Below are 13,330 nucleotides of genomic sequence, written 5' to 3' on the forward strand. Positions count from 1 at the left end.
TTGTGAATTATGAAATATTCTGACCAGAATTAACTTCGTTCTTGTTCTTACTAAAAAAAACAAACCCACACATTTCACTATTCTCACACTTTTACTGTCTGGTGGTTTACAGAAACGTGCTGTGGCTCGTTTTTCTGGCCCTTCTATTTAAAGGCTGCATGTTCTCTCGAGGTGTGCCTGGGTTTTCTCTCCCCACAGTCCAGACCAGTTTATTAAGTTAATTAGTGACATGAAATTAGCCGCAGGCTTGAATTTGAAGGTGTGAATGTGAGTGTGTTTGAGCTGCGGCGGACTGGAGACCTGTCCCGGGCGTGCTCTGCCTTCACCTCCTGTCAGATCGAGTCAGCTGCAGTCAAATTAGATAAAGCTGTACGGAGGATGGATGGATACATGGAGCAGAGATCATTCCATCATGGGAGGAGTTTTTTTTTTTTTTTTGTACTAGAATTGCTGAGATTGAATCTGATAACTAATCCAAGTTTTCTCTGTCGTGTCCAGGTGGGCGTCGCCGGCCCGAGCCCGATGAGGCGGAGCTGCTGAGGGTCAGCAGGCGACTGGTGGAGGATGCCGTCAACCGGGCCCTGCAGCAGTACAAACAGGAAACGCTCCAGAACGGGGGCGGACCTAACGCCGCCGCGGCAGCGCAGCCCCCCGGGAACGCCGAGGACGCGGCCACAAAGACGGACACTACAGCTAACTCCACCACGGACAACAGGAAGTGACATCACCGGACTGCGGGACGGGGACTGAATTCAATAGAAGAAGAAGGAAGAAAAAAAAAAATCAAGAGAACAGCAGCGGTGGAACCATCAGCCCCTCACCGGGAGGCGAGTCCGGAGACGCAGTTAGCGCCCTCTGCTGGCCAGCACCTGTCCACCCGCCCTGGCTCGACACTAGTTAACTAGATAATGTAGCTTGAGATCAGTGCTCGACGACCTCCCCTCCAGCAAAGCCCATAATCTGACCCGCCACTCCGACGGAACGCGCATTGTTTCTCCTATCCCGGCGGGCGTTTCTCTCCCAGAGTCGGAACACGTACTAAGCCCGCCGTTCAAGACTAACGTGCGCCTGTGGGCCTCACTGTGACCTGCTGCTCGGAAACCGTCTGAAAGACAGAGGCGTCCTGCTTTGGTTCTGTTGACAGTTTGGTTGAAAGCAGATTTTTAGTTTCCCTTTTCTAAAACTTTCTGGAAAACAGGTGAAGATAGAACAAGATGGTCTCACTCGCCTTCGTATATTTCTTTGCTTTTTGATATCAGCGGCGTCCTCGCACACAGACGGGCGGTCGGTCGTTCATCTGCTCGTCTCTGCGGCTGAAGAGTGACTGACCGGAGGCTTCCTTCAAGCCTTTGTGTCAAACCCGGTTCGTTACGTTCGGTCTGCGCAGGCACAGTGCTTCAGTTAGCTAATCTTCTTTAAACTAGCGGCATTTAATTATATGCTTCAGATGTTCGTTTTCCTAAATTACATTTCCCCGCAGCCCCCCCCCCCCCCCCCCCCCCCCGTCCCTCGCGGCTCTGCTTTGAGTGCTGAATTAACAAAGTGTGGTGTCCCATTGAGGCAGCACTGAGACAATCACTAAGTGAAGATAAATACAGTATTGAAGCAGAAATAGCTGATTTTGAATCCTGCCTGGACTCCTTATGGATCCACACACACACTCCGGGATACAGCTGTATCATTATTAAAAAAAAAAAAAAAAAAAAAAACACTAATTCCATGAGAAATATCAAGTGGGGCCAGTGATCATGCTTTACTAATTCAGTATATACTATGAGTTGCTAAGAGCACAAATTTTCTTTTAATACAAGCTTAATCGTGGTCTGCTTGTCCCAGCTCCATTTTTCTGTTTGTTTCCCTCTAAACACGAAGAGATCTTCCACTCAACACATTACTGTCAAGTCAGACTTGAACCGAAACAACAGCTTTGACATGAATTCTGCCTTCACAAAGACACCGATGTGGGATTTTACCCCAAAGTTCCCACAAACTAATGTTTCCTGAACTGTGGGTAGGAATCCGGATGTCGATGGTAAAGTGACCGGTGAGCAGAGGCGGCTGGAGTCGAGAGGCCTTCCCCTCTTTCGTACTGTAACGTTGCACGGAGCGGCGATTCGCAAGGAGACGCAAGGGTTGAGAGGTTAACTCAGACAATCGCTGCTGTCAGCTGAAAACCCTCCGGCTCTTCGTTTTAGCGTCTTCCACTTTTCTTTTTTTTTTTTTTTTTTTTCTTCGTCAGACTTGAAAACAGATCGGCCTTCCCCGCGTCGTGTTCGGCCCCCACCGCTCGCCACCTCCATCAGTGCCATTCAGAAACACTTGCGCATTAATGTGAATTTGGAGGAGAATCGTTCCTTTTAAAAAAAAAAAAATACTCCAGGAGATGAGGTTTCCAACTGACAGCATAATAACCGTACAATGAAAGGAGAAAAAAAAATGACTGTTTAATCTTTTTATTAACTATTTATTTGCTTTTACCGCAGAATTTATTCCCTGTTGGAAAAAAAAGTATGAATAAATGTGAAAACTTTTGTTTCAAGATGACAGTAAAAAACCACTCAGTTTTGCATTTTTGATGGTATTAAAAGCACAAAAAATGTTAAAAGTTTTTGTTTTTATGAGCCTTTGGTTTCAGATTTTATGGAGCAGGTAAACTTAAATCACCTCCGTTCGAAGTGGCCTTCAGTCACTCAACGTCTCCGTTTTCTTGTAAGTGCTCTGGGGGCGACGGCGCGCAGGGGGGACGTCTGGAGCCGCCGTGGCATCGGAGGCCGACGTCTGCCGAGTAAAACCGCCGCACGAAGAGTTAGGACGTTTGAGATTGGTGACAATATCCCACACGGAAAGCTGATTTTTTACCGAGGCGAGAGCGTTAAGCTCTACAGCAGCAGCTGGATTGTTTCCTCCACCAAACAACTAATGTCCTTCCTCTTCCTGCGGAGTTTATTAGCCTGTGGCTGAAGTTGGATTTCTGAATCAAATGTTTAAAAAAAAAAAAAAAAGTCCACCATAAAACAGAACACATGTTTCTCATTACTGAAGTGTGTGAACAGAGTGACGGGGTTCATGACTTTCAGCAGTTTGAGGTGGTTTTTTTTGTTTTATTCCCCTTCTCGCGCAGACAGGAGTGAGCCGCAAAACGCCCTCATCCCTGTGAAATCCACTTAATCCTGTCACCGCGGACGGCTTCGCACGTCAGTAACGCAGGTGGATCCTGTCTTAAGGTGGACTCTGAACGATTTCGTTAAGATTTTTTATTGTCACCGGATCCTTAATCTCCTTAAAATCCCCTTTAATACACAAGTTGTCCTGTTGGCCTGTTGTTGTTCTGTTCATCTGTTCCTCTGGAAGTGTGTGCGTGTGCATGTGTGTGTGTGTGTGTGTGTGTATTTATGTGTGTTTTCACATGGCGTCTGTGGGATGTTTGATCAGTTGTTCCCTTGAGAAATTCATGTCTGTACCAATCATGACAACACTCAGAGCAGTGTGTGTGTGTGTGTGTGTGTGTGTGTGTGTGTGGTACATGTCTGTGTGTGAGAAAGACCAGCCATAAGTCTGTCTCCTCCTGTTTGTCTTTCCACGTGTGCACATCCAGCCGTGTGGGTGACTTCTTTGTATTGTGTTGTATATCTTGTTCTGCCATATTTGAACAATAAAACAGGATATGAGATTCAAAACCAATATCCTCCTCTCTGTATCGTGATTTTCAGACTGGGCGGGCGCCAAACGGTGGACGCCGCAGTTCAGTAATAGATCAAACAAAGCAACGTGTTTATTATGAAGCTGCATTCTTAAAGGTTTGCTTTATTAATTACTTTTGCGGTTATTTAATCTGTTATGTAGATTTCAGTACTGCTAATTATATTATTATCATCACACATGTAGGCAGCAGGTACTTCAGGTGCATGCTGGGACGCTGGACCTTCCTGGTACCGTCACTGAGCTCACCCAGTCCATTACTTTGTTTCCTTTTCAGGCTTGTAAGGTTCCTCGAATTAGAAAAACTATCCTGCAGAAAAAGACGAAAAAGAAGAAAAATGAAAAAAATTCAAAAAAATCAAAACACAATGACTTAAAAGGTCGATACTGTATTTTTCTCTTCCTGTTTTCAAAATCATAGAGAATACCTCAAAAAATCATGAACGTTTTCGACGTCTGAATTAAATTACAGGAGAAATGAATATGCTATTTTTTTAGTCGTATGATGCATGTTTTGCAGGAGAATTCAGGCACAAAAGGGCTGCACAGTATCGTATCAGCACCACACATGTTGCAAAAGAGATCTGAAACACTAAAACACAAAAATCAAGGACGAACGACCAAAAACTACAAAGTCAACAAGCTGCTCTGCATCTAAAACTGCTGATGGGAACGGTAGATACCTGTCTCAGCTCCAATACATTAGGGCCAAGAAGTTGGGGCGGTAAGAAATTGCAGTTTGGAATTATTGCAAATCATGTCGTTATTGTAAGACTCAACAACATGATCACTCACTGAACTGAATTTCTGACACAGTGCAGTTGTAATGCACATTACCATGAAAAGACTGCAAAAAAGCAACACATTGGATATAATTTTCACGCAGGATAAAATCTGAATACTCATTTATACTGCTATAAATGAATAAACAGATAAACACATTTCCATGCTTAGCAGGATAGCCAGCATTACTGCCACTGACGCTCAGCACCTGCTACCTGCTGCAGCCTGACGGCTAATCGCTCGCCGTGCTTCCCGCTCACGATCAGATCTCCCTGGGAATTGAACCGAGTCAATGTTGTTGTAGGATTTCTTGTCAAGAAGCTTTGTATATTGACAAGCGTTCTCACCGGGCTAATGTCATGTTTGGCTTTAAGATCAATTCGGTTTTTAGCATCAAATATTTTAACTAATAATAACCAAAATAATAACTGTAGCTGCTGGATCGTCTGATTGGGGCGCCACCCTTTTTGGTCAGCTACTGATTAAGAAAACTAAACAAACCAAACAAACAGAAGGGCGGCAGAGGGCTGAGTTATAAGCAGTATGAATTATAGATAAACACACGATGACATTAAGAGGGAAACACTCAGCTGAAAGCTGCTGACAAACTTTTGCAAACTAAGCAGAATTCAGACCTGGGGCACTTTTATGAGCATGGAGTGTAAAGAAGTGCACGTCTGTTTTTAATGGCTGTGCAAACTTCCTCTTTTTTTCTCAGCTAACAGAAAGACGTGAAAGTGTTACGCAGGTTTGTTATCTGGGCTCAAAGATAGGTTGATCTATCTGGTGTAGCTGTTCCTTTGCTATCTCCTGCTGCAGGATGCAGCAATCCGTTGTTGTTTTTGCTGGTTCTGCACTTTCTTTCCATGTCTGGAGTTGTATATAAAAAAAAAAAATTCAGAAAGACCCTGGGTTTCCTTCCATTCTAGAGACTCACACCTTCCTACATCACACTAGAAGTCGGAAGTGTGAACTGTTCTGCTAAACTGGGTCAACGCGTTTCCCACCTGGCTTCACTCTGGTTCAGGGAGATCTTTAATATCTTCCCTCATGAAAGGTTACCAGCTACAGGAAAAAGTAAAAAGCAATTATTTTGAATGGTTTGGACACCTTCCCTAGATTTATATCCCTGCAGAGCTTAGAAAACTGCCATGAGGGCACACAGGTCTCTGAACGGGATGAAGTCTCTTAGCCTCAGACTCAGAGTCACAGAGTTTAACTGGCTTGATGATGGTTGTTCTTTACTTTTGAATCCATATTGTGGACTGGAGACAAAGTAGAACTGTTTTTTTTTTTCCAACTTAGTTGTATTATCATTCTTAGTCATTTTGTTATCATTAGGTGTGTTTGGAACATGTGTCTTCACGGAGCGGGAAACACCCTGGACAGCCCTTCAGTCCATCACAGCTTAACTTAATTTCATTTTGAGATACAGAATCAATGGAGGAAGATGGGTGTTCTTGCGTGTTTGGGTCTCTGTACCACTTTAATCCTGCTTCATGCGACAAAAAGCAGATGTGAAGGTTCTGACCAGTGTATTTTTCCCTCTGGTCTCAGGAGTCAGGAGCTCATCATTCAGTTAGGCGTCCATGCTGGGAAAAGGCTGAGTGAATGAGCCGCCGTGGCGTCTGCAGGCCGCGTCATGACTCTGAAAGGAAGGCAGGGGGCAGAGAGGTGGACAGTGAGTGGAAAATAAAGAGTGGAAGGTGTGGCTCAGCCGGTAAAACGCCTTAAGACTTTTCATCCTTCCATGTAGCCATATGAGTTTAAGTGTCCTTGAGTTTTATTGCTGAATATTCCAATATGTATTCCAAGGTTGATTCAGTTATTCTACCTTTTATTTGGGGTTAAAAAGCTCATAGAATATCTATATAACAGCATCTTACCAGAGGGAAATGGAGGCTGCTAATCTCAGGTCAACGGTGTATTGACAACTGAATCTAATCCCAGAACCAGCAGTTGAAATTCCCTCTTGGTTTGCAACTGAGCATAGTTTGACTTCAAAAACATCTCTGCAGGCAATCCTGCTTTCGTCACCAAGACCAGCAGCCACACGCAAAGGAGAACATCATATCAATAAGAGTCTTTGCTCATTTGATCAATTACAAGTAAAATATACTTTGCCCGAAAGTCTTTTTTTTTTCCATTCTTTGCAATTAATAAATTACATGAGACTAAACTTGCCATCATTTAACTCCCTCCCTGATGAAAATCCTATATTTGAAATTTCACTTGGTTCTCCAGGAGCGGAAAGATTGATTTCATTGTTGGTTAATTTCTTCCTGCAAAAAACTGCTCAACCTGAAGATCAAACAAAAGAGGATCTTAATATCTCAGTCACGGATGATGTCTGGAAGCAGTCCTTAAATAATCTTCATCATTGCTCCATTAATGCTAGACTCCGATTGATACAATTCAAGGTTTTACGTCGGCTTTATTATTCAAAAGCAAATATTTCCCCAGACCTCACCTCTTTGTGGGTTTAAAAGGCTCATTGTGCACCAGCACATCAAGATTGGTTATGTCCGACTCTCCAAAGCTTTTGGGTTCTATATTTAGGTGGAACTCTGAAAGTAAATATCGATCCTGAGCCTGAAACTGCCTTACATGGATATTCCAATAATATGGAAAATTTGGGTCTTAACTCAAACTCTGTGATAGCTTATGGCATGTTTGTTACTAAGGTGTGTTTTGAAACTTTGGAGGTCGGACTTTCCCCCTCAATTTGAAACGTGGCTCCGAGAATTCACTAGAATTTTACATATTGAAAAGTTAAGATATGAGGTAACTCAGAAACTTTACACAGTATTGAGACCAACATTAGATAAAAAAAAAAGTTTATGTTTATTAGGCAATATATGCTATGAGGACTTGTCTTTTGTTATGTGACCCCCTGATAACTGTCTGTTTATTTTCATATTGGATTTTAGGCCATATTGTTAAAAACAAGTGTTTTTGTTTTCACAAGGCCATTGGTTTGCCATGGGCTGCATATGTAAGCAGTATCTGGCCTGGGATTTTTAGATATTTGAAATATTCCTCGTATATAATGAAAGAAATAATAAATATATATTTAAAAAAAAAAAAAAAAAGAACTGCCCTTGAGTTTAAGAGTAAACATTAAGTTGTTCCCAGTGGAGGTCAAGCACCTTGAATGGCAGCCATTGCCATCAATGTGTGTGTATGAGTGTTAACCCTAACAGTGAGGCACAAAAACGGGAGTGAAGGCAGACGTGGATGGGACAGAATAGAGACCAATATGCAGCACATACGTGTAGTAGACACATTTGCTGAAGTATATTTTCTTTCTATTATAACATCAACATTTAGAACAGCATGAACTAAGTCAAAAGACCTGATCTGCAGCTTCCTCCAGAAGGTGAGAAACCTGCTGAATCTGGAGGAGTGAAGCTTCCCGGCCGATCGTGTGATTTAGCAGCAGGCTGACCTCGACGTGATATACTGCAGCAATGACGGCGCATTCAGTGTTCTTCATGAAAGCCTGCGGAGAATTAATAGCCTGCCAGTTGTGTCCGTGTCAGGCGGAGTCGTGATTGATTTCCACCTGACGAGGCTGGGGAGGGAATTTTTGAACGTATGTGTTCAAAATGACTGAATTGAAATTGTTTTCTTCCTGTTTGCTCCACAATCAGAGCATCACTGGAGAGATATGGATACCTGTTCTGATGTGTTCCAGTCACATGGTAGGAAATGTGATTGTCTAACCCCCAACCTGATGGGAGCCATGTCTCCACAGAACATCTCTGAAGGTCTACAGTTGACAATTTCAGTATAGAACACACTGACATCCCCACAACAACACTGACAATGTGTTTCCTGGACTAATGAAACCGAGATTGAATTGTTGAGGAAGTCACATTGGATGAAACATCGCGGCTCTGGGGCTGCTGCGCTGCCTCTGAGCCTGGACAGCTCATAGTGGGGAAAATGAATTGTGACGTTCACTGGGGCGTCCTGCAGGATAACATCAGGCCGGCCGACCACCAGCTGAAGCTCAGCAGACACCGGCTGGAGCAGCAGCGAAATGACCCTCACCCCTTTACTGCAGCTTGCATTGCAGAGTTCCTCCTCTTTAATCAGGATACTATAACACACTGAAAGTGAAGACAGATCTCTTCAGAATATCCTCCAAACATCCCCACCTCTCATATATGTCTGAATCCCTGCTGATAAAAGACTTTTGTTTTTACTTTGTCTCTGGGAGTAGGACTACTGATTACATTTTACTTGGAATTCATTTGCCGCCCATAAATTTATTGAAAATTTCAATTATTAATTACTTTTAGGCTTGTTCATGCAAAATATCAACCTATTAAAGCAGGAAAAGGGTCATTTAGAGCATTTGACGCCAGCTGTTTGGACCTCACTCACATTGTGCCTCTTCATAATTAGAGATTATTAGAGAGCCTCTGCTGAATATTCATGAAACATTTGAAAGGACCATTGATGATGCCTCAACAAACAGGATATTGTGATTTATAATACTGAAGAGTTTAATAAATCTGTCAAATCATTTTCATGAGAATGTTTCTCGCCACTTCAGGCCAAATGTCTCTATCATGTCCGCACAGTCAGGATGAAAGTGACTTTATTTGGATTACTGGGATCTTCTGCAGCCCTTGATGGACGAGTGTGGACGAGTTACCAAACAGCAAACAGCCTCCTCAGCTTAGGAAAATCCAGGTATTGCAATCATGAGAGAGTAGTTTATCAAATGTTTGAAGCCTGGCAGAAATGAAAGCTGTTTTTCCACTGATCCTAAATTGCCCTGGTGGTTTTCAGGATATTGTGATGGTGTTTACCCCTTTATCAGGCGAGTGATCATATCGTACCTTCTAAAAAAAAAAAACAAGATCAGTTCTGCTTGAGTAAGATTTGCAAGTAAGACAAAACATGACGCCCAAGCTATAAACTTATACTGATACGTTTGTGTGCCTTGGAAAAATCACCTGTCACTACGACTTACTGCACATGATTTATGCTTTTATTTCCAAAAATACTATTAAAACTGCTCAATCACAGTGGCAAGACACACAAGGTGGGCATGTTTATTAACATTTCTCACCGTGGAAGACTCAATAAATCTTCTAGACGCACAGGAAGAAATATATTTACACACACAGTATGTTCATTTTGTTCAGTTTGACATTTTCCCACAGAGGTGTGATATGTCAATTAATTACTTTTGTGATTTTTAAAAATGTGACTGAAGTCACAGAGGTGGTTGGTAAGCTCCTCCAAGGCACCGGGGGTGGACGAGATTTGCCCGGAGTACCCTGAGTCTCTGGATGTGCATGGACTGTCTTGGTTGACACGTCTCTGCAACACCTTTTTAAAAAGGGGAGGTTGTGTCAACTATAGGAGGATCAAACTCCTCATCCTCCCTGGGAAAGTCTATTTCAGGGTACTGGAGAGGAGCGTTCGACCAATAGTCGAACATCGGATCCAGGAGGAACAATGCAGTTTTCGTCCTGGTCGCGGAACACTGGACCAGCTCTATACCCTCCATAGGGTGCTCGAGGGCTCGTGGGACCACTTCACGTGTGTTTTGAGGATTTGGAAAAGGCGTTTGACCGCATCCCTCGTGGTGTCTTGTGGGGGCTGCTTCGAGAATACAGAGTCCAGGGCTCCTTGTTTGTCATGTTGGACTCCGGCAGCGCTGCCCTTTATCACAGTTTCTTTTCATAATCTTTATGGACAGAATTTCTAGATGCAGGCGGGGGGTGGACCCCGCGACCCGGTCCCGCATAATCGTTTGAAGATAGATGTATGGAGGGATGGAAAAATCTGACCATCTCCAAAAATTATTTTAGAGAGTGTGAAGGGTTGATTGGAGCAGGAACGAGGTTAGAAAACTCCTCTATCATCCAAGTCATCATAGTCAGCGGCTGCATGAGCCAAAGATGCTGTGAAGTTTGACAAGTCATCAAAACATTATTAGAATGATGATGGAAGATTCAGAAACATGGAATTTAACTGATGAGATGTCGAGACAATGAGCCTTTGCTGATCTATTGGAGAAATTTACTAGTTTGCTTTTTTTTTTTTTTTATCTTTGTCATCATCCACAGGAATGACAGCTGAGGCACCACTTGAAATAAATCCAACACGCTGAATGGAAACTTTTGCAGGGGATAGCTGAGAGGAAGTGATTGCATCGTGATGCGGGTGTCAGCTTTTACACCTCCTGATGCGGTTATCTTTAGCTTTTGATAGATTTTAGAGAGCTTTTTTTTTTTTTTTTTTTTAAAAAGCAAGTAGCAGAAACTTGGCCAGCATGCAATCACAGCACAACAGTTCCTGGCTTACTCTGCGCTGTGTGTCTGTGTTGTTGTAGGCCTACATGTTGGTGCTGTTGTGTGTGTTTGTGTGTTCTCTGAAGCCCACAGGCTTGTTCTCTGCTTTTGCTCTCAAAGACAAAGTATCTTCCCCCTGTTTTTTCTCTCTCTTTCTATTTTAGTCTCACTTCATATCTCCATCTGCCTTTTACTGAACACATGCATTTCTGTGTATGTGTGTGTTTGTCCCATCTGACTTAGTCGCTTTATCATAGGTACCTTTTCATGTCTTTCACATAGAAATTCAGCTGCAAGTGCCAAATCCACACCGAACCGTTGTGGAAAGAATTAAAAGTGACAAATAAAGCCACGTCGCTGAGCTCAAAGACGGCAATTATCACAATAATAACTTGAAGAAATTGAAGGGCGGGACAAACAGAGGGGTTCCAACGAGAGGGTAATTATTTGTGGTGAAGAGTCTCAGCTGCACGGCGACACAAACATGCCTGGAATATGAACGAGCTCCCACACCTCCCTCCTCCCGCCCACATCCAGATACAGCAGCAGATCTATTAGAAAGAAAAAGTGCTCTGCCTCCGAGCACAGCAGGAATCACAGCTCCCTCCTCTCACGGCGGAGGATCTACACGTTCCAGCTGAAGAAATGCGACATGATGCAATGATTAAAGTCTGAGTGATGCTTAAATTTTGGGCCTATAAAAAAAAAAAAACACTTATCTGACTGACGGCTGCTTTTGAACACAAATCACTAAAAGGTATAAAGTGGTGTAGCTGTGTGTGAGAAGAGAGAGACTGTTTCTCTATTTGCCCTGGTAGACTGTGACCCATCAGGATGTGCCCTCTGACCCTGGGTTGGATGAAGCAGGATGTCAAATTTCAGGTCGAATTGTCTGCTTAACCCCCTCTCACACCGGGCTGTGTACTGTCGCTGATTTTTGAAATTTTCGGCGGACCGCAGCAGACTGGCTGGTCTACGGGGATCTTAAAATACCTTGATCATGAGATCAATCCACCCACAGTTCACGATGCGAGATGTTGAGTGAGGTTAGGGTGAATTGAAGTGAACAGGACGCAGCGTACGACATCCCTCCTCCAAGTCTGTGCAACTGTACATCGATCCGTGGTTTTACATAATACGCGCCTGCGAGCACTGTGAGAACACTCTACGAGCATCTGCCGCTCATGCCACATCAGTGTACAAACAAGTTAATTTTTTTTTATGTTTCTCTTCTCACAAAACGTTATTTTCAGACAAGCTTATTTCCTTTCAATCCATTTTTTTAAACTTTTCACTGGGAAATGCATTAAAACATACTGATTAAACAGATTTTTTTTTCAGTCTAATGGACTTCCTGTCTGCTACATGGTGTAAGGTGGATTTCATAAACTTGAAAGTAAAAAGTTAATTTGAACAAAGCCTCTCTCTGCACTGAAGTGGAGGTGAAGACCGCTTCATTCTTCAACATTAGTCTCTATATCATCCAAACACCACGGGGGCTTTCAGGAGAGAAGTCAGCAAAGCCCAAATTTAAGCAGTTTTTCTTTGCTGGTTTGGTCTAAATGTCATTTCCAGCTTCGTTTTGATTGGTTGTTGGTAGCTCCACCTCTTAGCAGCGGTTACTCTTTGGTCACATGTACGGGACCAAAGATTTTGAGCAAAATAAAGGAAAAAAAAATTACTTTCAAAAATAGCTTTGTTTAGACTAGTCTAGTTGAAAGAATAATACTTTTTCAATACTTTCTTGAGCAGAAGAAAATCATACATTGCGTTTATTTGCCAATGTTTGGCTTCGTTGGAAGGGAAACTGAAAAATCTCGAACGCTTTTGGCAGTCCTGGGAACCTCTGACTCAAAACACCCAAGAGTAAATTCTCTTAAACTCTCCTTATCTTTGAATGCGTCGATCCATAAATTTACTCCAACAATAAAATCAGTTAAGTTATAAATCTTCGCAATGAGCATCATTCTGACACTGATAAGAAACTGATGAAATCTTCGCAGCCAACATTTTCAATGATTAACATTCATTTTAAAGCGTTTAGCGACGTTTGACAGTTTTCCCACCGGCAGGCAGCAGTGATGAACGACCGCGTCTCCTCGTGTAGCTGCTCTGCCTTGTAAACAGCGGCCGACACCTGACATGCTGCTGCAACACCCTGCAAATCACCTGAAACCCTCCAACACAGGAGCAGTCAGCAGTCCATTATCCCAATATCCACAGTAATTTAAGCATAAAAAGGTACAGCGGTGGGTCAGAGGGGACAGGTATGGGTATTGGCAGGGAGCGTTTGTTTTGCGTTAATTGAATCTTCACTCTAAACTCTGTGAAGCATGTTGGTGTGCGGCAGAGCAGGGCCGAGCGTGAAGGAAAACCCACTGAACGCAGTCAGCGGGTCAAGTGGATCAATAGTTTTTAAGTAGGTTAACAGAGAGCGGCAGGCTTCCGCCGGAGAATTAAATCTGAGATTTAGCGGGTAAGTAAGTGGGTTCAGTGTTTTGCAGTCCTATCTTTAACCGCTTTAACTGCAC

The 13,330-nt window shown here is 43.1% G+C and overlaps 1 protein-coding gene across 1 annotated transcript in view; it reads left to right on the top strand.

The window, feature by feature from the left end:
• The window catches only part of akap7 (A-kinase anchoring protein 7), a 39,092-nt gene extending 36,038 nt beyond the window's left edge, over positions 1 to 3,054 (top strand). Inside the window, exon 10 of the mRNA XM_030110463.1 lies at positions 499 to 3,054. Coding sequence (XP_029966323.1) covers positions 499 to 722 — 224 coding nt within the window. The 3' untranslated portion in view covers positions 723 to 3,054. The remainder of the gene's footprint in view (positions 1 to 498) is intronic.
• The last annotated feature ends 10,276 nt before the right edge of the window (positions 3,055 to 13,330 follow it).

The sequence above is a fragment of the Salarias fasciatus genome, chromosome 15 (genome assembly GCF_902148845.1).
Source record: "Salarias fasciatus chromosome 15, fSalaFa1.1, whole genome shotgun sequence".
In the NCBI taxonomy this organism is placed as follows: Eukaryota; Metazoa; Chordata; class Actinopteri; order Blenniiformes; family Blenniidae; genus Salarias; species Salarias fasciatus.